This window comes from Protopterus annectens, chromosome 2.part1, assembly GCF_019279795.1.
Source record: "Protopterus annectens isolate FY-2018-M chromosome 2.part1, PAN1.0, whole genome shotgun sequence".
Taxonomy (NCBI): Eukaryota; Metazoa; Chordata; order Ceratodontiformes; family Protopteridae; genus Protopterus; species Protopterus annectens.
The window spans coordinates 559,573,213-559,595,533 of record NC_056729.1 but is presented as its reverse complement, the minus strand read 5'-3'; the positions used below and the strand labels follow the sequence as shown (position 1 = coordinate 559,595,533).

At 39.2% G+C, this 22,321-nt stretch overlaps 1 protein-coding gene across 1 annotated transcript in view; it reads left to right on the top strand.

The window, feature by feature from the left end:
* The window catches only part of POLR1A (RNA polymerase I subunit A), a 2,269,619-nt gene that overhangs the window by 750,897 nt on the left and 1,496,401 nt on the right, over positions 1-22,321 (top strand). Inside the window, exon 11 of the mRNA XM_044062330.1 lies at positions 9,641-9,763. Within this exon, the coding sequence (XP_043918265.1) occupies positions 9,641-9,763 (123 nt within the window). The remainder of the gene's footprint in view (positions 1-9,640; positions 9,764-22,321) is intronic.

The following is a 22,321-nucleotide window of genomic DNA, read 5'->3' as shown; positions in this document are numbered from 1 at the left end:
AAAAGCAAGTGCAGAAAGGGTTTATTAAGTAGAATGCGGTAAAGAGATGGGACTGGGGGAGTGTCCTAGATCAAATCTACAGTGGGGCGGGCACTGCAAAAGCCACCAAATTTAAACTACAACCAAGAACAGGGGGTGGGGGGGGGGAGTAACAGAGATGTGAGGAATAAGAGTGCAAATTATAAAACCAAAAAAATATTTACTGATCTCTGTATATTTGCAGAGCAGTAAGACAATAGATATCTAAGCAACAATTTAGCTCTATAATACAGAATAATACAGAAAAATATACTCAGCTCTATATATTTGCAGATAGTCTTGTAAGGCTGTCTCTCAACACACAGGTTCCACTTTAAATGTTTATATATATATATATATATATATATATATATATATATATATATATATATATATATATATACATATATATATATATATATATGTATATATATATATATATATATATATATATATATATATATATACATGTTTATATATATATCTAGACACCCTCTCACACACACACACACACACACACACACACACACACACACACACAAAAAGATGCACAGACACACACACACGCACATATAGGTTCATAGGTAATTACTAGGCTATCTGCCCAAGGGCATTTATAAGCCTAGCCAGAGTGTGTTGGCTTTCACCACCTCATTTGATTAGTTTCTTCTGCCTCTGACCAGCAGAGCCATTAGTTACCTGGGCCTCTGTCCAGTAGAGCCACTGTAGTTTCCCATCCACCCGTCAAGGTTTCTCTTGAAGAGTGCTAGTGATGGGCTTAGCCTGATGTATATTGGAATCTTGTTCCAAACATGGGGAGTCTCTGGGTCAGGAATCTATCCCTCCAGCATGCCCTATTTATCATTGTGGTAAGGTTTATATCCCTAGAGAGTGTGGCTCTCAGGGATTTTTTAGGGGGAGCATATCCATCAATTCTGGGTTGGACATGGCCTTGTATGTCAAGCAAAGATCACCTGAGTAAGCGGTATGCAACCGAGTACAGCTGGAGTTATTTTAGTTGGGCTGCATAGGTCATTTGTTTGAGGCTAGTAATCCTCTTAGTGAGGTACTTTTGTGGTCCTTCCAGCTGTTGCAGGTGTCTTGTAAGGTACATCCCAAATGGGGCGTTGTGTTCTATAATGGATCTAATAAGTGCTGAGTAGAGAGGCACAATAACCTCCGTTTTTCTGGATGCGAACCCTTTTGAGATTAGGTGGGCCATGTAGAAGGATTTTCTAACCACCTTGGCAATATGATTATCAAAGGAGAGATTGCTATCTACTTGGGTCCCCAGATCCCTTATTACTCTTTCTGTATTTTGGGTACTACCACCTATGTAGTAGTTCGCGGGTACTTTGTTTTTCCAAAGGGAATGACTCTGTACTTTTTGACATTCAGCTTGAGCTCATGATTTTGACACCAGGTAGTCGTCTCAGTGAGACCCTTCTGGAGGGTGTCTGTATCAGCCGGAGAATCAGTTATGGCCCCTAGTTTGCAGTTGTTTGCGAACTTGGTCGGCCAAAGTCCTCCTGTGCTTGCCTGTACCTCTGAGAAGTATATACCGAACAGGAGCAGTCCTAGGTCTGAGCCTTGGGGGACACCACTTGTAACCAGTTTAGAGTCGGACCTAGAGTCTACAACTCTCACCGTGTGGATTCTGTCCTTTAACCAGTTTGCAACCCATCTCGTGACGTAAGGGTTAATGTTCAGGTTCGTGATTTTGTCTATAATACCAGAATGGGGAATGGAGTCGAAAGCCTTTGCGAGGTCTTAGGTTGTGTGGACCTCCATACGCTCATCTAATGCCTTGGTAACTGTCTCAAAGAAGTCCACCTGGTTTAGGAGGCATGATCTGCCCTTTACAAAGCCAAACTGGGTGGGGTCCAAAAGTTTGTAGGTTCCCAATGTCTCTCTTAATGAGTTCCAAGATGATGCGCTCTATAGCCTTGCAGACCAGTCTAGTCAGGCTTATAGGACGATAGTTCCCAGGGTCCGTTGTGGTGCCACCTTTGTGGAGTGGGATAACTGTTGCTGTGCACCACTCTGTGGGTATGTAGCGTGTAGAGAGGCTGAGTTTGAACAGTGTGTTTAGGTGAGGGGTTAGTTCATTTTGGAGCTCTTGTAAGACACAGCCTGGGACACTGTCTGGTCCCATTGAGGCTGTGTTTTTGGCTTTGGATTGGGCTGTTTTAACCTGTGTGTCAGTGATTGCCAGGGACTTACATTCTTCTGGTATGGTTATGGGCCCTTTAGGGGGTGATTGGGATGTGATGTTTGCACTGACCCTGTCTGCCAAAATGTTGGCAATATCAGTCGGTTCCGCGCAATTTGTGCCATTTTGCACCAACTCAGAGCAGATCTGAGAGTTTCCACTTAGGTTCTTGACATATTTAAAGAACGCTTTGTGGTTATCTTTGGAGTCCTTGACAATTTTTCTTTCGAAGCTAGCCTTGGATGATTTAATGAAGGATCATAGTTTCTTGCTGATACTAATCAGGGATGTCTTTCCTTTTAGCGATTTTGCTCTTAGCAGTACTAGTTTCCTCTTCTTATTGTAGAGCCTGTTTATGGCAGGGGTCCACCAGACTGGTTTCCTTTTCTTGGAGGAGTTAGTTTTGATTTTACTTGGGATAGCATGATCCATGCATTCCTGCATATGATCATAGAGTGCCTTTGTATAGGTTTCAGCAGCTTGGACAGCATTGTCCATTGGCGTGGGGGCTGTGAATCTTTCCACCTCCGTCTTAAGAAATGTGAAGTTTGCTTTTGAAAAGTTTTTCATGGTGGTTTCCTTGATTGGGGTTGGGGGCGGAATGTGAATTTCCAGAGTGATTAGTCTATGGTCTGATCTAACCGGCAATGAGTTGACGTCAGGTGTGGAACTGGTCGCCCATGTTGGCGATGACTAGGTCCAATATTTTGTTCCCTCTGGTGGGCTGTTGACCAGTTGATCCAGGGCATTCGAGTTTATAAATTCTAGGAAGCGTTGGGCAAGGGAGTTAGTACTTGAATAGTTCTCCCAGTTAATGTTTGGATAATTGAAATCACCCAGTATTAGGGTGTTTGGTAGGACCTTCATATTTCCCAGTGTCTCCAGAAATGCGGAATGGGGGTCCTGGGTCATGGTGGGTGATCTGTAGCAAGTTACAATTTGGATTGCAGTTTTGCCCGTTGTTAGTTGCACTTGGATGATCTCTGATGCATCGTGCTGCGCCACTAACCTGGAGGTGTGGGTATCCTTTAATGAATATGGGTAAACCCCCACCTTGCGTTTTGGTCCGGGTTCTGTGGCCGAAAGGTATGGTATGAGCTATAGCGTGGTAGTGCTAGGGTGCTCTCTGGAGCCTTAAACCAGGTTTCTGTTACTGCACAGATATCGATGTTCTGCATATTGAGGAGTGCCTCGAGTGCATGCATTTTGAGGTTTAGACGTCTGGAGTAGCATTACCCTCAGTTTGTGGTTGCTTGTGCTGTTTACGGTGGTGGGTTTGTCTTTTGAGCCTTGCTTAAAAAAGGCACTATGGGGGTGGCAAGAGCCGAACATATATATATATATATATATATATATATATATATATATATATATATATATATATAAAACACACACACACATTTATATATATATATATATATATATATATATATATATATGTGTGTGTGTGTGTGTGTGTGTGTGTGTGTGTGTGTGTGTGTGTGTATATATATATATATATATATATATATACACACAAACACATTTATTTATATATATATATATATATATATATATATATATACATACATGCATACATACACATATATATATATATATATATACACATACACATTTATATATATATATATATATAGATATATATATATATATACACACCGCGGTGGTGGTGCTACGATAGCGTTGTCGCCTCACAGTTAGACGTTGCCCATTCGATTCTCAGCGCGTCTTCTGTGTGGCGACATGCGTGAATGGGCGTTCCTTCATTGAAGATTGTGCGTTAGGCCCAGCAAGCCAGTACGTAAAAATCTACTGCCAATCATTAGTGGACCGGAGTTCTGCTGTGGCGACCCCTAACCGGGAAAAAGCCGAAAGAGACAAAATATATATATATATATATATATATATATATATATATATATATACATACACACATATCTTTAAATTTCAAACCCCACCAGGACACAAGTGCTCTTCAGCAATTGCATTCTGCTTGCTGAGCACACTCAAGCAAATCTACAGTCTGCTGCTTCCACTCCACCCATACAGTATAAGAAGGAATCAGTACTGCAAGACTAAACAAGGATATACATTTTGAGCCTCAAGAGCAGGAGCACACTCAAGCAAATCTGCAGTCTGCGGCTTCCACTCCATCCATACAGTATAAGAAGGAATGAGTACTGCAAAACTAAACAAGGATATACATTTTGAGCCTGGAGCAGAGTTAGTCCACCCAGGCATTCTGCTTGTATGTTTTGTGAGAGTGAAGCAATTACATTAGCAGTATTTCTTAGTAATTCTCAGCGTGCTAATAAAACTGACTGTTGTATCCTTGTGTCCCCCCCCCCCCCAGCTAGTGCAGTAATCCTAATTGTCCGATAGACAGTATACATTTAATTCAGATCCCTGTGACTAAATTAAACATCAAGCAGACCTCTCAGTGCTTTCTGCCTTAGTTTGTATCACTTGGAGGCCCACCTGTTTATTTGCATCTCTATACATTCCCCTTCATTGCTAATGTATCACCCTACTCTAATCTGCACAAACTGGTTACTAATCAGCAAGTCAATGTGAAGACACACTCCCAGCCTTAATAAACTTTGCTCTCTCTTCTCTCCTTCACTTTACAGTTAGTTTGAATTATTACTTACCCCCTCTGAGGCCTTCACTTATAGATTTCCACTGATTGCATCTTTGGTGTCTTTGCATTCCACATGGTTTACACCCCTTGTGCTATCTCTCCCTCCCCAGTACTAAGTCTATATTAGAATCCTGCTGAGCATGGAGCCATCTTTAAATTTCTAGTCTACCAGCAGGACACAATTGCTCTTCAGCAATTGCATTTGCTTGCTGGTGAGCCATTAGACCTCAGGAATTTGTTTAAAGTGTTCAGATTTGTAAAGTAATACTTAATTTTACTCTTGTCTAGGTGAGCTGTGCCCTGCTCTGTTCGCCCTTGCTAACGCTCAGGCTCTCTCCTCTGCCCTGCCCCCTATTCCCTCCCACCCCCACTACCTCTACATTTATAGTAATCACAGCCACTCCCACAGCTCACCCTCACATCATCTCCACCAATCACAGCTCCTGAAGTCAGATCACATTATACCACACCAACTTGCTCCACACAAAATACTCCCAGTCACTCGCATTCCCACTAGGCATTTTTTACATCACCCACACTATACATACACACATATCTTTAATCAGTGCAGCCCTGTAATTCCTATTCAGACCCCTACCTAGAACCAACTTAAACTTCATAACCATGACTATCACACAACTAAGTCTAGTTTGTCTTCTGATAATTCTTTATAACACCACAAGTTATCACTCTAGCAATATCCCTAAACTTAGTAGCACAACACTACATTATGCACTCTTATTTACAGACACCGCACATTATAATATCTGCCCACAATTGTTGAAGAACTACATAACGGACCAATTCAGAACTAAACACATATGCTCTAGTTTCTACTCCAAAAACATGTAATACTTTCTCACACTCCTCACCAAACTCCAACATCTGTATCACCATTTTAACACCAGGCTCACCATAAGTGGGGATATCCACCCCAACCCAGGCCCAAATCCATCCATTCTGATAGCTCCGGACTGGCCCAGACAGCACTGGTATCCGCTGCTTCGCAGTCTGTTCCAATTCCCTCCTTGGCATCTTCCTCTGAAGCCAGATCATTTGGTTCAGAAAGGGGGAATTATTCTGCACCCTCATCTTCAATCCCTTCACTTAGCAGCATGGCTCATAGTTTGACTCCTTTCTTATCTTCTTCCCTTTCCCAGCAGGTAGTTGATGTGCTGAGGGAGGCCAGGAGGCCTAGCACTAAGAAGTCCTATGCTGGCAAATGGGAAAGGTTTTCTCATTGGATGCAGGCTAGAGGGGATTCTTCTTCTCAGCCTACTCTTCCTTTGATCTTGGAATACCTGGCTGAATTGCTTCAGGGTGGCCTTTCCTTTTCTTCTGTCAAGCTCCATGCTTCAGCCATTTCTGCGCTTTGTTCTCTTGAACAACCCATTTTCTCTCATCCCTTGATGAAAATGTTTCTCAGAGGTGCTTGTAACTTAAAACCTCCCAGAAGGGCACCTACTCCAGCATGGGATCTTAGTTTTGTTCAAGAGAAACTCGCTCTTCCTCCTTTTGAGCCAGCTGTCTCTGCAGAATTAAAGTTTCTCTCTTGGAAGACTGCTTTCCTCTTGGCTATAACTTCTGCAATGAGGGTTTCAGAGCTGCAGGCTTTGGCTGTGGAGCCTTTTATTATTTTCCATCCAGACAGGGTTTCTTTGAGAACCAACCCCTCCTTTATGTCTAAGGTGGTTTCTAGCTTGACTCTTAATCAGTCCATACACCTTCCTACCTTCTTTCCTAATCCTCGAAATAAAGGTGAAAGGATCCTGCATTCTCTCGATGTGCACAGACAGCTCAGGTTTTACATGGACAGGACTAAAGACCTTCAGAAATCAGCTCAGTTATTGGTCAGTTTTGCCCCTGGAGCGCAGGGCAAGTCTATTTCCAAGCAAACCATTTCCAAGTGGATTGCACATTGCATCAACGTTTGTTATTCTTTTCATGGCAAGGTTCCTCCTCAAGGGGTTAGGACCCACACAACTAGAGCAGCTTCCACTTCTGCAGCCTTTTTAAGGGGTTTCCCTACTAAAGATATTTTGGAAGCTGCCACTTGGTCTTCTGTTCACACTTTCACAAAACATTATAATTTGCCTCTGTTTTCCAGAGCCAGGGCAGGGTTTGCCACTGCTGTGTTGCAAGGCATTATCTCCAACCCTTGATTCTGTTAGTTCCTCCTCCCTTCTCCCTGGGCTTTGGTAATCAACCCATTTGTTAGGACTGCAACAGTGAAACACGATGAACATAGTACAGTTGTGTACACTTACCATAAATGTAGATGTTCGAGTGTATTCACTGTTGCAGTCCTGGTTTCCCTCCCTCCTTCCCCCTTTTGGTCCTCTCCTATTCTTTTTTCTTGAGGTACAGGCTGAATTGGATATTATTTGCCAAATTGGCATTTGGCTTAGCCTTTTTTCTGGGAGCTTCTGACTGTTATGGCAAGAAAGACTGAGGAAGTGACGTCAGCTCCTTTTGTATCGGGCGCCCTAATGTGCTTTAAATCCGATGGCAACCAGCGTCATTTTTACTTACCTTTGGTATTCTGGCCGACTGAGTGCTACCGGGAGCCGGATAACCCATTTGTTAGGACTGCAACATTGAATACAGTCGAACATCTACATTTATGTTAAGTGAACACAACTGTACTTTATACTGCACTCATTAGTGATGCTGAGTAAATGTGTTCCATGTTAAATATGGCACTTACTACATTATAATATAATCTTAAATATTTTTCCTTATTTTTTTCTGTATTATTGCCTCTGTACCTGTGAACCATCAGGCTTCCTCACATTGGTCTTGAGCCCCTGATCGCAGTGTGGGGGGGGACTTTTCCAGAATAGTAGCTTTCAGGAGGGCCTGTTTTCCAGGAAACCAGTGAGGAGCTTTTGGCACTGACTGCACCCCATGTTCTGCTTTCATGCCACAGAGAGGGAGTACTGTTGTCCCCATGACCTTGGTGGTCTGGTACCCTGCATACCAGGGCCATATGGTGACTGTTCTTAATTTCTCATTGAGCAGGATTATACTACATTGTCTCTCACTATTCATAGCCAGTGTCACGAGCACAGGCAGTAGGAGCTTTTCTAGTAAGCCCCAAACCTGATCCTTGGATGACTGATGGGAGCACCACATTACCATGAGAACATCCTGCACCTTCACCTATTATGTGCATGCTCCCATATATATGCTGATGAGGACTACTCTCACCAGCTCGAGACCACTGTGCCCATGTTCCTCCAGTCTACAGCTACTGGTAATGGGAACAATGAGCCATTAGGAAGCCAACTCATCCTTTCCCTAGCTCACTCCCTCCCCTGTCCTGGCCTTCAGCACCGGTGACAATATTCAGATTCTAGGTGTCTGGATAATAGTCAGGGCTTTCTCTCTAGTTGCCACATTGTTGGAACAAGATATTTTCCTTTGTTAATTATTATCACTAGGGCTGTTTGCTGGAGTATCTTGCATTATTTAGTACTGTGTGAGATTTCATTTACATGAAGAGTCTACTAATGGTAGACATAACCTTTTATGTGACTGCAGTAGTCAGAAGGCGTTGAGGGAAAGGCACCATCCTGTTTATCCAATCTTGGGGGGATCTCCCATCAAGGTAAATGGAGTGCCATAATAGCAAATAGTCTCCACTTTGTCTTACATAGGTTCCTTGCTGGACTGCAGAATCCATGTTCAGAGATTTTCTGTGTAGGAGTGAACTAAGAAAAGGGCTAGCAGGTTTATTTTATGGTGTGGGTGGAATTAGTGTATGACTAGAAGAGTCTTCAGGGCTAAATCGTTTATCTTTTATGGTGTGCTGCTGACTGTTTAAACTTTGTGTACCTGTTGACTGTCATGACCTAAAATATTCTCTCTCACTCTCTTTGCAGTGCATTTTTCATAGCTTTTACTTTTGCTTATTTGTACCAGATTTCTTGGTACTATTTACTGTAAAGTACTAGATGTTTTTCATTTCCTCCAGTATTTTACTCTACCCCTCCATTGCTGCTGAGACCAGCAGTGTTACTTAAGCAGCCTCACTTAACCAAGACATCTTTATCCCCTTTAAAGGTCAAGCTTAACTACAGCCCCCCTCTCCCCTGGGTGTTGTTTTGTCTCCCAGGTTAGGAGAGCTACATGTCTTCTCTGTTGTAGTGTCATACTTGGTGCTTTCATATGTGGCTTTTTTATTATGCCTTATGTCCCCCACTTAAAATTGACATATGTGCCATCAATGCATGTTTCTGAAGGCACAGGTTTTCATCCATGTGTATGTTCCTTTTCTTGGCTACGGTGCCTTGTGCTGCTTACAAGCCAAACACTGGCCCTGTTCTCTGCTGACATTTATGTTTAGCTTTTTCCAGTTGCGGCATATCTTGTTATTCCCTCAAGGTAAGTGAGGCATCGTCAGCCACTTCAGTCCTACCTACCTGACTCCTGCATATCTAATGCTCATCAAGCATTGGTATGCTGGGTCACTCTAGGCTTTAGCTCTTTATATGTGAAAACTGGCTGTCTGTGATGCTAGAATTTTCTTTCATGTTCCCAATATTATTTTCCCGAATAATATAATAGTTTGTGTATTCTGTAAGAGTTGTAAACAGGATATCGGGTTAATTACAAAAATAAGAAGTAAGAATTAAATATTAATAAAGACGGTTATATTTTATTTTTCCCACCAGTCAGTTTTAATATTTAACAATTTTTGAGTCTATTATTGGTAGGTAGCACTATTCAACTCATTATCCTTTTTTCTTTTTTTCTTTTTTTTTAAGATTCTGGAGAAAAAAGAAGGTTTGTTTCGCAAGCACATGATGGGAAAACGAGTAGATTATGCAGCTCGTTCAGTTATATGCCCTGATATGTACATTGGTACGAATGAGATTGGAATTCCAATGGTAAGATTAACTGAAGTGCAAAAGCTGGCATCATCTACATGTTGTTTATTTAAAAAAATGACTAGAATGTAAGTAGATGAGATGCAATCATTTATGGGGTGCAACCTCGCTGATATGTATGATGTATTGTTGCTAAAATCTACATGAACAAGTGAAAACTGTCTTGCACAATTGCACCCTTTGGTAAGCAAATTGTAGTGGGCCATCCCTTTTGTTAGTCTGGAGTATATTGAAACATTGCTTTTAGGCTGGCTCTGTAGCACGGTGGGCAGAATTCTGAAAACAACCTTACCAACTCAGATTCTGGAAGTCGACCAGGCACTGGAGGAGATGTAACTTGCTTGCCTTTCCAGTGGGAGAGGTTGAGGGGGCCTGTCACAGGACACATCTCCTGTTAACAACTCTCCACTGGAAATCAGGGACTTAGCAGAAGAGGAAGGCAGACATGAGTGACTACATCATGTGCAGAACAGGATGACGCCCCACACTGCTTACCTCTCCCCTGGGTACTTATGCGGCATAGAGAGGGACATTAGGGTCTAAGCGAAATCCACTGATAGCTGCCTGGATGATGGCTGTACTACAATCTGAAGTTGCCTGATGGGAGCAAATGGGCAGCTTCACAGAGATCAGTCAGATGGCCAGGAGGTAAAGATTTCTGGGTGGTGTTAGAATAAAAATTGGCAGTATTTTCAGTTGTATGCTAGGGTATTTGTACAGTGGATCTACATTTGAATACACTTGTGGCAAAAACAGCAAATGCAAAATGGCCTTTAAATAGAAACAAGAAAAAAATAGTTGCTTTTTTAGTATGAGACAGTTTCCCAGACTCGCATGTGTGTGTGTGTATGTGCGTGTGTGTGTGTGTGTGTGTGTGTGTGTGGGGGGTGATGATGCTGTTTTACCCTATGTGCCTTTGAGCGTAAAGAACATTTAGGAATGCTGCACCATAGTGGAAAGAAGCTTCTCCTATTCATAACACAGAGTTCAAATAAGCACTCCATTTGAAAATGGTATATCAATTTAACTTGCACCAGTGTCTTGCACCCTAGAGCCAGCAATTTGATGGTACCTCTCTGTGCTTCCTTTTCTTCCCTTTCTTTGAATAGAACTTGGTAAAATGTCTCTCTACCTGGTCCTGCTTGATTGTGATCAGTCATTTATCTTCAGCATCTTCAATTTAATTTTGTTTCTTATATTTTTTCTAGGGTTCAAACATTTTATGAATAACTGTCAGTGTGGTAGGTAGAATTAAGGCAGACACTGGTGTTTTTCTTTTATCTCTGCTGAAATACAGCATCAGCCAGTGTTAACACTTTTGTAAAGCTTAATGCCACGACCCTTGGAAACAGATCTACGTTTCATCAAACTTATTTTCTATAGCAAAGAGTTTAGAAAATGGAGAATCTACCTCATGCAAACTCCTCAAGCCACCTGCCAAATGCTGGGTAAAAAGGTGTGCTAGATATAAAGCCGGGCTTCTCCAAGAAAAATAAGGATTGACTCTCATTTGTGTATGATCACTAATGAGTGACTCTGGGGCATTTCCTGTGAAAGTTAAATTGTTGGTTTATGAGGACTTTCCCCTTTCAGTGTGATGGTGGAATTCAGTTGGTATTTATAAGTAGTGGGTTGGGAGGTTACAGTTAACCTCATTGGGAATGCGGTGGATATGCCCCCTGGAAAAACACTTTGTGTTTATTTATATATATTTTTTAATGCTGGTTGCACTCATGAGCTACTCCTCATTTGTGTTCACAGTTGTGTGAGGTGATCATAGATGAATTAATAGCTTGTCAGGGAGCCAGTACATTAGTGCCATCTTAAAAGTCTGACGCAGGCTGTTAAGATTTTGAAAGAGCCGCAGTTTTATTCAAATGCAAGATCACTCCCACGTGGAGAATAAGAGAGAGAATAGGATAAAAACATCAGTTTTGAATACTGATTCATATAATTTCTGTAGTGAGTATTCTAGTAATTATTCTCTCAGGAAACATTATGGAAGTTCCCAGGTGACCCATTACAGGAAGATGCTGTGCAATGAGTTAGAAAGTCCTAAGTCCATGCCATTGTTTAGTTATGTCTGCACTCACTTTTACTATCATACTGGTTCCTCTGTCTCCTGCAACTTTTGTGTATTACCAACTTTTGCTTATCAAAGGCCATTAACAGCTTTCACATTTTCCCTTGCTATATTTCAGCTGCATTTTCCCCTCCACCAAGATGATAGTCTATGGATCCAGCACTGGTGATGGTCTTTTTTAAAAAACGCTGTTATTGAATTATCACTTATGACATAGACAAACTTACATTTATATAAAAGCAATCTAAATGTATTAACAAGTTCATATTTACAAGTACTGTACATCACATATATTGTTATATAATCTAAGCAGCATTGTATGTTATTCAGTCACTACCTTCTCTTAAACCTCATTCAGCATGAATTGTTCCAAAGATTTTGATTTTTTAAAAAGAAACCTCTTTATTAAATTATCACTTATGACATAGGCAATCATACATTTATATAAATGAAAACAAACCATATTTACATATTTTCAATTGCAAACATTATACATTACTTGTAATCTTTCGAGTTATTGGCAGCAAAACATTACATAGCTCATTCAGATCCTGCCTTCTTTTAAACCTCATTCTTCCTCCAATTCATTATGCTGAATGTATTATTCCCACAATTCCCATTTTTCTATGTAATTTGCTCGGGTCTATATTACGAAAGCGAAAATCCTTAAGCGCAAATACCTAAATGTCAACCCCTTTATCGCAAGCCGTGAAAATCCCGAACGCACTAAATCGCGAAAAAAAAATATCGACCTGTAATAGTCGGCCAACCCCACCACCCGCTACATACTACCTACCTAACTATGCACTATCTTTAACCCCTCCTTAACCCTAAGGTCCGTAACTACCACACACTTCCCCTACACACGTACACCCAAACAAAATAAATAAAACACATACATACATTTAAAAAACACCTACTTCTAACACTACACTAACTCTTACATACATTACCTATCTATGCACTTACCTTAACCCAAATCCTAACACTAAATTCGTATCTATCGCACACTTACCTTACGGAGCTATACCACAGACGGGCCAACCAAAACAAATTGACGTTTTGAACTTCGCGATTTTGAACTTTCGCGGTTTACATACTTCACGCAATACGGGTCGACGTCTTTGTATTCGCCTAAAGGAATCTTCGCTCTCGTAATAGGAACCCAATTTGGTCCTACCCTTTTCTAAATAACTTATTTCCAGTTTTATCTCTGTGACTTTATTCACTACTTCTAGTACAGCTGGTTTAGACTTGATTTCTATTTTCTAGTAATTGCTTTTTGGTTGCCACCATAATTAGAGCCAGCAAGACCTTACTGTGTCTAGGCAATTTCAATTCTGTATCATAGCTCAAAAAATCATTTCCTTATTTATACCAATTTGCTCACCTAGTATTTCTGATGGAGTAGTCTGCAGGGAATTTTTAAAGTTTGTTAACTCATTACACTCCCAAAAAATATGTTCCCAGTTACCTCTTTCTTCCCCATCACACCTCCAACATTTGCTGTCTACCAGAGGAAAAGTTCTTTGGAATCTCCTTGGGATGTAAAAATACCTATGTAAACACGCCTAAGCAAAGATCCTGAATCTTTCAGACTTTTCTGCTTATTTGGGAGTTGTACATATATTCACCATTGTTTCTTTGTGAATTGCTTATCCAGTCTCTCTTCCCAAACCTTTATAACCTCCTTTAATTGATTCTTATAGTTATCAAACAATATTGCCTGTACTAATTATCCCTTTTTTAGCAACAGCTTCTGTTTTAGATTCTGTCAAAAACTCTACCAGTGCTGGTCTTTCCCTTTCTTTGCCTGTACTCTGAGATCAATCCTTGATAGGGAGGGCAGTGGGTAGCCTACAGGCCAAATAAATTCTTGGCCTCATCACTTTCTGTTACCTTTCTTTCTCTAATTATTTACCCCAAATACCTTGGTTCCTTTGCCAGTTTCCTCCAGTAAATTCCAGCCCCTCCTTGCCTATTGTCTATATCCGTAATTGCAGTCATCCCTATCGTCAGACTCTCCTTTCTCCATTCCAGTGTAGGCTTAGTTCTTAGAACACTTTCTGCTATATCATGAATGTAATATTTTGTGTTATTATTATTATTCTCGCTGCGGTAGCATTGTCGCCTCACAGTAAGACGTCCTGTTCGATTCTCAGCTAGAGCATCTTCTGTGTGGAGAAATGCGTGAAAGGGCGTACCTTCGTTGAAGGTTGTGTGTCAGGGCCGGCAACTCGGCACGTAAAAATCTGCTTCCAATCATTAACGGACCGAAGTTCCGCTGTGGCAACCCCTAACCAGGAAAAGCCGAAAGACACAACATTGTTATTCTCCTAAAGGATCTGCATCCAAAATCCCAGACTTTCCATGTTTCTTGAGCCCCCCCCCCTCCATTTCATGATCATCCATTTTCACTTTGAATTATAGCTTTCTGCTTGTGTTATGTATTAGAGCCTGAACTGTGTAGCTCTGAAATACCCTTTCAAATCAGGTAATCTCAAAACCACCTTGTTCTTTTGGAAGGATTAGCTTATCCTATTTGACTCTTGCCATTTTCCCCTCCCAGATAAAATGTTTCAACTCTTTATTAATTGCTATCCACAAATTCTCTTCTTGTTGATAAAAATATGCCTGACCTTTGTTTGAAACTAAAGTGACTGAAAACATTTTGACTGCTTGTATCTTGCTATCAATATCTATAAAACAGAGATTCCAGTTTCTCAGTTTATGTATTGTCTTTTTAGTGTCTTCCCACATATCCTTAGCTATCCTAACAGTATCCTTTTTAATCCATGCTCCTAAGTACTTCATTGTATCATGTTCCCATTATTATGGGTATCACTGAATCAGTTCATGTGGGAGTACATAGTTTACAGCTTTTGCCTTTGTTTTAGTCTTCATTCATTTTGTATCCCGAAAAGACTTGGAAGTATATCAAAATGTTCCACAACACTGAAGTGTCCTTTTCTGGTTTTATCAGGTATAAAATAATGTCTACAAATATAGGCAACTTTTCATGACTACCATGCCAGTTATATCCTTAAATTTCCAAATTCATTATTTTCTTTGCCAAAGGTTCTAAATATAACACAAGTAACATGGGGAAAGAAGACAGGCCTGCCTGGTTCCTCTTCTCAAACAGAACTCATCACAGAGGAGCCCACACACTTTAATTTTTGCCTCCAATCCCTCATATATCCTCCTAATCAGCTTTATAATTTTATCATGAAATGCAAATGCTTCTGTTGCCTTACTCATAAAGTCCTAGCTTATTCTGTCAAATGCTTTCGCTACATCAAGACCAACCAACAGTAGTATTCTATTGCGTTCTACTTACCTCTGGATTATCCATGCTCTGTTAATGCTGTCAAATGTTTACCTCCCCTCCACAAAACACATTGATCCATATCTATCAATGTTGGCATCACTTTTGCAATTATCTTAGCTATTATATACATAACCACTTTATAATCATGGTTATGAATTGAAATTTGCCTATATGAAGCTGGATCTGATGGGTCTTTACCATATTTAGGTATTAAAATTACCACCACTTTCTTTCATGATGTTGGTGCTTCTCCTCTTAAAATACCATTAAACAAAACCTTCCAGATCTTTATCAGTTTCTTCCCTCTTAACTTTCACACTTCCACAGGAATACCATCTATTCCCTGGGATTTTACTGTAGATTGGTTTTGCATCAACTTTATCTCCTCTCTGGATATCCAAACTGTTAGCATTTGAGCCTCGTTTACATCTAACCTTGGCATATTTAATTATTCCATAAGCATTTCCATTTGTACCTTTTCTTGATTTCCATATTTATCTGCTTTCTGTAGATTTTCAGAAAATTTCCAAAATATTTCTAGTACCTCTACAGGATCTCTGGTTATCTTCCTTTGTTATAGGCTCCCTAAGCTTAGCGACAGCCCTTTGTACTTTCTGTTGCCTGAGTCGTCATGCTAAAAGTTTTTGTGCTCTGGAGTTGTTACAATAAAAAAAAAAACAGTTGCAACAGCAGTCTTGATAAACTCATGCATATTATCGAGGTAATCCCTTATTTTCTGTTTAACATTCTGCAGTTGGTCCTCTTTTTTTGTTATGTGAGATTCCCTCTATTCTGCAATATTTTAACCTGTATCAGTCCTCCTAAATAATTCTGGTTACCTTTTAACCACATCTCTGTTTTTGATTTCCACCCTATTCTTAAACTGCACTTTAATCTTTTCCCACTCCCTAAGCTATATTTTTAGAAGAAATTTCTATATTCCCTAATAACTCCCTGAATAATTTCCACTGCCCATTCCTTAACTTCCTCTCTTTTTTACAGATAGCTGGGAAAGCACCAGTGTCTTATTTTTACTTCATTACCCTGCATTTTTATTTTAATTATTGGCACGTGACCTGAAACCATTATTAAATGCTTATCACAATTTTCAATTAAATGCACATGTTCCTGTGAAATATAATTTCTGTCTAGCGTAGCCCAGTGTTTGTACCTCAGGGAATAGTATGTAAATTCACTCCAAACTCCTACTGCTGAATTAACAACTTCATGCCAAATATTCTCATACATTTCTTTAAAAATCTGCCTTTTGTTATATGTTCCCTTCTGGGGCCCCCAGATACACCTCACTGTTGCAAATCAAATTCTAGTCCCCACCTATATGTAATATTCCCTGATGAAAGCCAATTATTTCTCTCAGAATTTTCTTAAGCTCAATTATAGCAGTTTTACTTGTAATATATATATATATATATATATATATATATATATATATATATATATATATATATATACATGCCAGTGTAATCCTCCTCTTTTATCAGTAGCCTCTTAGTACTTCAAATTTGCCACTATTATCTTTTTTTCCCCTTTTCTGTCACTATTGGAGCTCCTCTTGCATTTAATATAAGTACTCCCCTTTTCCCTTGCCTCAGATATTCTGCTGAATAACCATTCTGAAATCCTTTCTTTATCAAATTTACATTCTCAGTTCTTTCCAAATGTGTCTCCTGTAGCATAGCTATTTGCACTCTGCATTTTTTAATATAGTTCAGTACTCCTTTTCATATATATATATATATATATATCTGTGAGACCATTCACATTTAAAGGTAATATAGAAAGTGATGTCCTTATATTTAGAAATTATTATTCCCGCCTGTTTATGTGTAACAGCTTTTTTTAAAAATGTCTAGTTTATGCTTTTGTGTTACATGCATACACTGTGTGTGAGGTTGATCTTTTATATAATTGCTTCTTGTCATAGCTGATGAAACTTTTTGTTTTAGTGATAATCTTCAAACAAACAAAAAAAAAAAAACACCCCCAGAACAAATGCTTTCAAAAAATGTTATGTCCTAGTCATTGAAAGTAAGAAGTATTCTGTTTTTGCTGTTCCTTGTCAGATTGTTTCATTGGAGACATTAGGATCAGATACACCTGCTTAGTCTACAGAAGGTAATCATTTTCCAGAAACACTCTGCTTTCTCCCACATTTAGTATTTTGTCCTTCTGCCATAGTTTTGTCTCATTTATTTGCTAGAGGAAAACGTTTTATTATATTCAGTGTTCTTTTTTATCCATCTGCTTTCCCTTAAAACTTGTTACTAGATCAAGTCTAGGGCCGTAATCCAGTTATCCCCTATGCAGGAGTAAGAAAAAGCATATAAAATGTTCTTGTATCATGCTCTTTTGTCCAAACATTTCTTCTTTCTACATTGCAGTGCCTACATTTCTTAAAACAGATCAAGGAGAAATAAGGAAAAAAAAACAGTGGCACCTGTTTACTTTAGTATCCCTATTACACTCTGAAATAAATGTGAAAGCTTTACTTTATAGCAAGTTATGTCATGCTTTGTAAAAATACTACTGCTAAGAGCAAAGTTTTGTTTTACTTAGTTAACTATTTCCTTCCTCTTCCCCTGTCCTAAATGTTCTCACAAACATTAAAGACATGAAGTAGGGCGTATGCTTTAGAGTCCCCTACAAGTTTTATTTAGTCAAAGAAGTCCAATATTTCCACATTTTCTTGTTTTGTCATGCTTCATAAATATAATTAATGCGGTGTAACCCCACATTTATTTGTCAATTTCTGAGTTGCTGGTTTTCATCCTGTTGATTTCCATCTCCCAGATCCAGTTTTTGCTTCATTTCCAGTGTACTCCTAGTTCTTCTAGTCAACTCTTGTGCTTTTTTCTGTGTCTCAAACATTTTCTTTTGAAGCACTGGAACAGGTTTCACTGGCACAGTCACTGTATGGGCTTTATTACCAATAGAAAAAGAAGTAGAATCTCCTGTTTGATGCATCACTTTTTGTTGTACGAACTTTTGTATTTCCTCCTTGGCATGTTCTGCATCAAAGCAAATATTTTGACCCTCCAGGAAAATACATTTTCTGAAAATAGCTGGATATAGCAGCTTGAATCTCACACCTACATCTTGACATTCTCTGATTGCCAGAATTAATTTATTGCTCTTCTGCCGGATATATTGTGAGTAATCTACTGTCTCCCACATTTAGTACTTTGTCCTTCTGCCACAATTTTGTTAGAATCAGCTCTTCCTGCTGGTAAGATTGCATCTTTACTGTTTAAAGATCCAGGCTGCTTTCTCATGGCCAGGTTTGGAGCATACACATGATATGCCCTTTCAATTAACTCCTGCTGTGGAATACCAGTCCAGTTGTTTATTTCTGCTTTCATAAAATGAATATAGCCTGTTCCTTCCAGCTTCTCTGGTACAGCAGAAAATCTCAGGTTTTCCCTACGTGCTCTGTCCTCTAATTATATTATTTTTGAATTATTATTTTTGAAACCTCTCTTTTTTTAGCAGTCTCATACTCACCCAGCCTTTTCTCCATTTCGACCTCTGATTTTTGCACTTTTATCCCCTCTGAAAAATACAAGCGAATAGTAAACACACTCCACGGAGAGTCTACGAAGTTAAAATCCACTTTAATACAATAAAAAATGGAAAAATGTATTGAGTAAAAAAGAATTGCAATGGCAGCTTAGGTTGGCTGCAGTGTTCACCCCAGGGCTAAATGATTTTCTCTCAATAATACCAGTATTGAAGGAAAAAGCAGATAGATTGTAATGTTTATTACTAGACATTGAGTGTCCAAGTGAATGATGGTAAATATACAGGACACACATACCTACCAATTACATCTCATTTGCAGGAAAGAAAAATGTTTTGGAAGACCATGTTTAACAAATTGATTTTAAACTGGGCAAAGACTTGTTTAATTCAAATGTGTTTGGAAATAAGCAGCTTTGATATAGTAAAATAGAACATGTTTTTAAGTTTTAATTTTTTAGCCATGAGGAATTGAGGACAAAAAAAAAAATCATATGACCACTTAGTATTTTTCATTGGTGTAGCAACACCCAATTGATGTTTTTTGTAGTAGATTAAAATGGTTGTGTAACACACAGCTATTGTATTCTGATGACGTCCCCATAGTGACAGGGATGAAAGCACTTAATACTGTAGTGTTTTATTGTATTAAAGTGGATTTTAACTTCGTAGACTCTCCGTGGAGTGCGTTTACTATTTGCTTGTATTTTACGGTTCTGGTGTACATGCAGTGCCTTTTAGTCACTTTTATCACTTCATCTGAATGTCAGTTTAAAGCTTCTTCCATTTTCCAGCCTTTTCTATTTGAGTAGATATACTCCTTCAGTGTTTCATTTATTTTTATCAGCTCTGAGTACATTTGATATTTTTTCCTATAGGTTACTGGAGGTCATGTCTTGCACCAAAGATGGAGCTTTCACTGCTATGCTGAACAGTTGCAGAATTCTTTCTAGTCAGTGTTTTCTCCTCACCTTTTATGATTGAATCTTTCAGGTTCTCTGAATTTCTTTTTTGCTGGCATCCTGGCAGTGCGCTTACTAGCCAGTTAATGAAATGTACTCAGAAAGACAAGTTCAATATCTCTCTCTTCTGTTTCTGTTTTCACATTGGGAGAGCTGAAATTAAGCTGTTACTAAGTGTGTACTCATCTTAGAAGTCCCAGCACTGGTGTCCATCTTGAACTCCACCCACCACTGACTTGTCACTTCACCAGCGAAATTGTTTGCTAATATCAGTGTAATAGGAGCTGCATCCACTCTTGTCTGAGAGTAGAATATTGGTGGAGCTGTTACCGATTCCTAGAGTTGATAAGATACAAGCACCTGTTCTACAGACATCAGAGGAGTATCAGCACAAATTTTAACAACACCCTCACCAAACGTATGTCTTCATTCAGCATCAGAACTTCATCAGATAAGACCAAGGATTGTATCCTACAATTATGACCTGCTTGTCTAGTGTCCCTAGATGCAGCAGTTCAGTCACTGGCTGTGCTTCTGACACTGTCACCAGTGGTGGTAATGCTTGTTTCCATAAAGCCTTAGTCTGAACTGACAAAGGAAAATATCATAACGCCCCATAAATCTTTTTCTATCCATTGCCTGGTGACCATCAACTTCCCTTGCTCATTACTAGATGGGATGGTCTTCCATGATGTCTAGAAGTTGTGCACTGCTGTCAGGCATCTTGTGTGTGTTGATACACGTGGCTATGACTACCAGGTTTAGTGAAGATATTGAGACAAGGCTCATGTGTGATCCATTCACGGATCCACACTTTTTGGGATACAGTCAGAAAATTAAGGTAGTGATAATACGGACTGCACGAAGTTCATAAACATTGCAGACTTTCTCTTTGAGGTACTACAGGGTATTGCCAACTTTTATTTTCAGTGGACTTGGCTGGTTTAACCAGAACAGGGGATGGTAATAGTAATATTTCTAACACATGGGATGGAAGGAATTCCTCAACTTAATTTGACTATCTAACCCAACCCAGAAAAGAGGTTGTGTGTTCTCAAGTTCTCTCTCCGTAACATTTTGTTCCACAGAGAAGTGGTGGTTCTCACTCCACCTGTCTGCTTGGGAAATAAAATGTTAACCACAAATAGATGGGTGCGAGAGATGATCAGAGAAGGATACATGTTAGAGTGACATTACAAACCTATCTCATTAGCTGCTGTTACCTACTATCACCATTTCAGGAAACTACTATGGAACCAGTGATGAACCTCTTAAAGAAGAAAGCTATTTAGCCTATTCCAAGAGAGCACTTCAGTAATTTGTTTCCATTTTTCCGTAATTCTAACAAATGTCTGGAATTTGAGACCTCTCTTGGATCCCAGTACCTCAGATCAGTTTGTAACATACAGATGTTTGCTTTTTCCCCACAGTGCCACCCACCCATTCACCTGCCAAATGTTTGTTGTGGGCATTTTGGCCTTATTGCTGCTTGCTGCTTTCTTTGCCTCCTCTAGGAGCTAATAAGACTGCGTCTCTTCCTCAAGATGAACAAATTGGCATCGGTTGCTCAATCCCTTCTCCTTTGCTGGCTCCTACAGTACCTAGTTCGCCAATTGATCCTGGTCATCTGATTTGCTGTCGGGGTTTACCCCTCTATGTTGCAGGGCCAGTTATTTTCTGTGGCAATTTATATGAATGGTTATACACATACAATATCCTTTGCCACGTATTATCAAAATAATGTGTATATATATATATATATATATATATATATATACATATATACATATATATATATATATATATATATATCTGTGTGTATATATCTATATATATATATATATATATATATATTGTGTGTGTGTATATATCTATATATATTGTGTGTGTGTGTATATATCTATATATATATATATATATATATATATATAACCCCCCCTCCCCAAAATAAAACTCCCTAAAATGTTCCTGGAATTCTCCACACCCCTATTAAAAGAATGGGTTTGATCTCAATCAGAGAGTCAGCAGGCAGAGAGGTGAAAGCACCTAAGAAAAAAAGTGTATGTGAAAGCTGGTTGTATTAGTTTCCAGACACCTCTGACACTCTGACATTTCTTCTGTTTTTTTTTCTTTTCTCTATTGAGAAAAGTAAAGAACACATATTTAAACATAATTATAGTTCAAAGGAATAGTTTTTCCCCCTCAATTTATTTTTCAGAAAGAAGTTATAGTTATGTAATGGTCTGATGAACCAAAGGTTTCAAAACGGTAACTTTTCTCATGTCAGTAATAAATGCTGGCATTATCCAGACTATTTGCAAGGGCTGACTGGCTCAGCAGTTTCTCCCCAAATCCACACCTTTTATGTAAACTCTGAAAACAGCATTTTGTCCTTTGCTCATTGGAAGGTTTTATCTGTATGCTCTCAGGTAAAGTCCTAAGATGGGCAACAGCTATTTATTGTAAAAACCAAGTCATTCTGTAACTCATTTTATTTTGTACTTTGCCTAATCAGTCCATTGTAGAAATAACTCACTTCGCTGTGTTCTGAAGATGCCATGACAACAAAAGAAAAAGAACAGTTCAGTTCTTGAAGATCGAGTTATTGTTCAGCTCAAAATATGTCTAAGGTAACTGGGTATGTG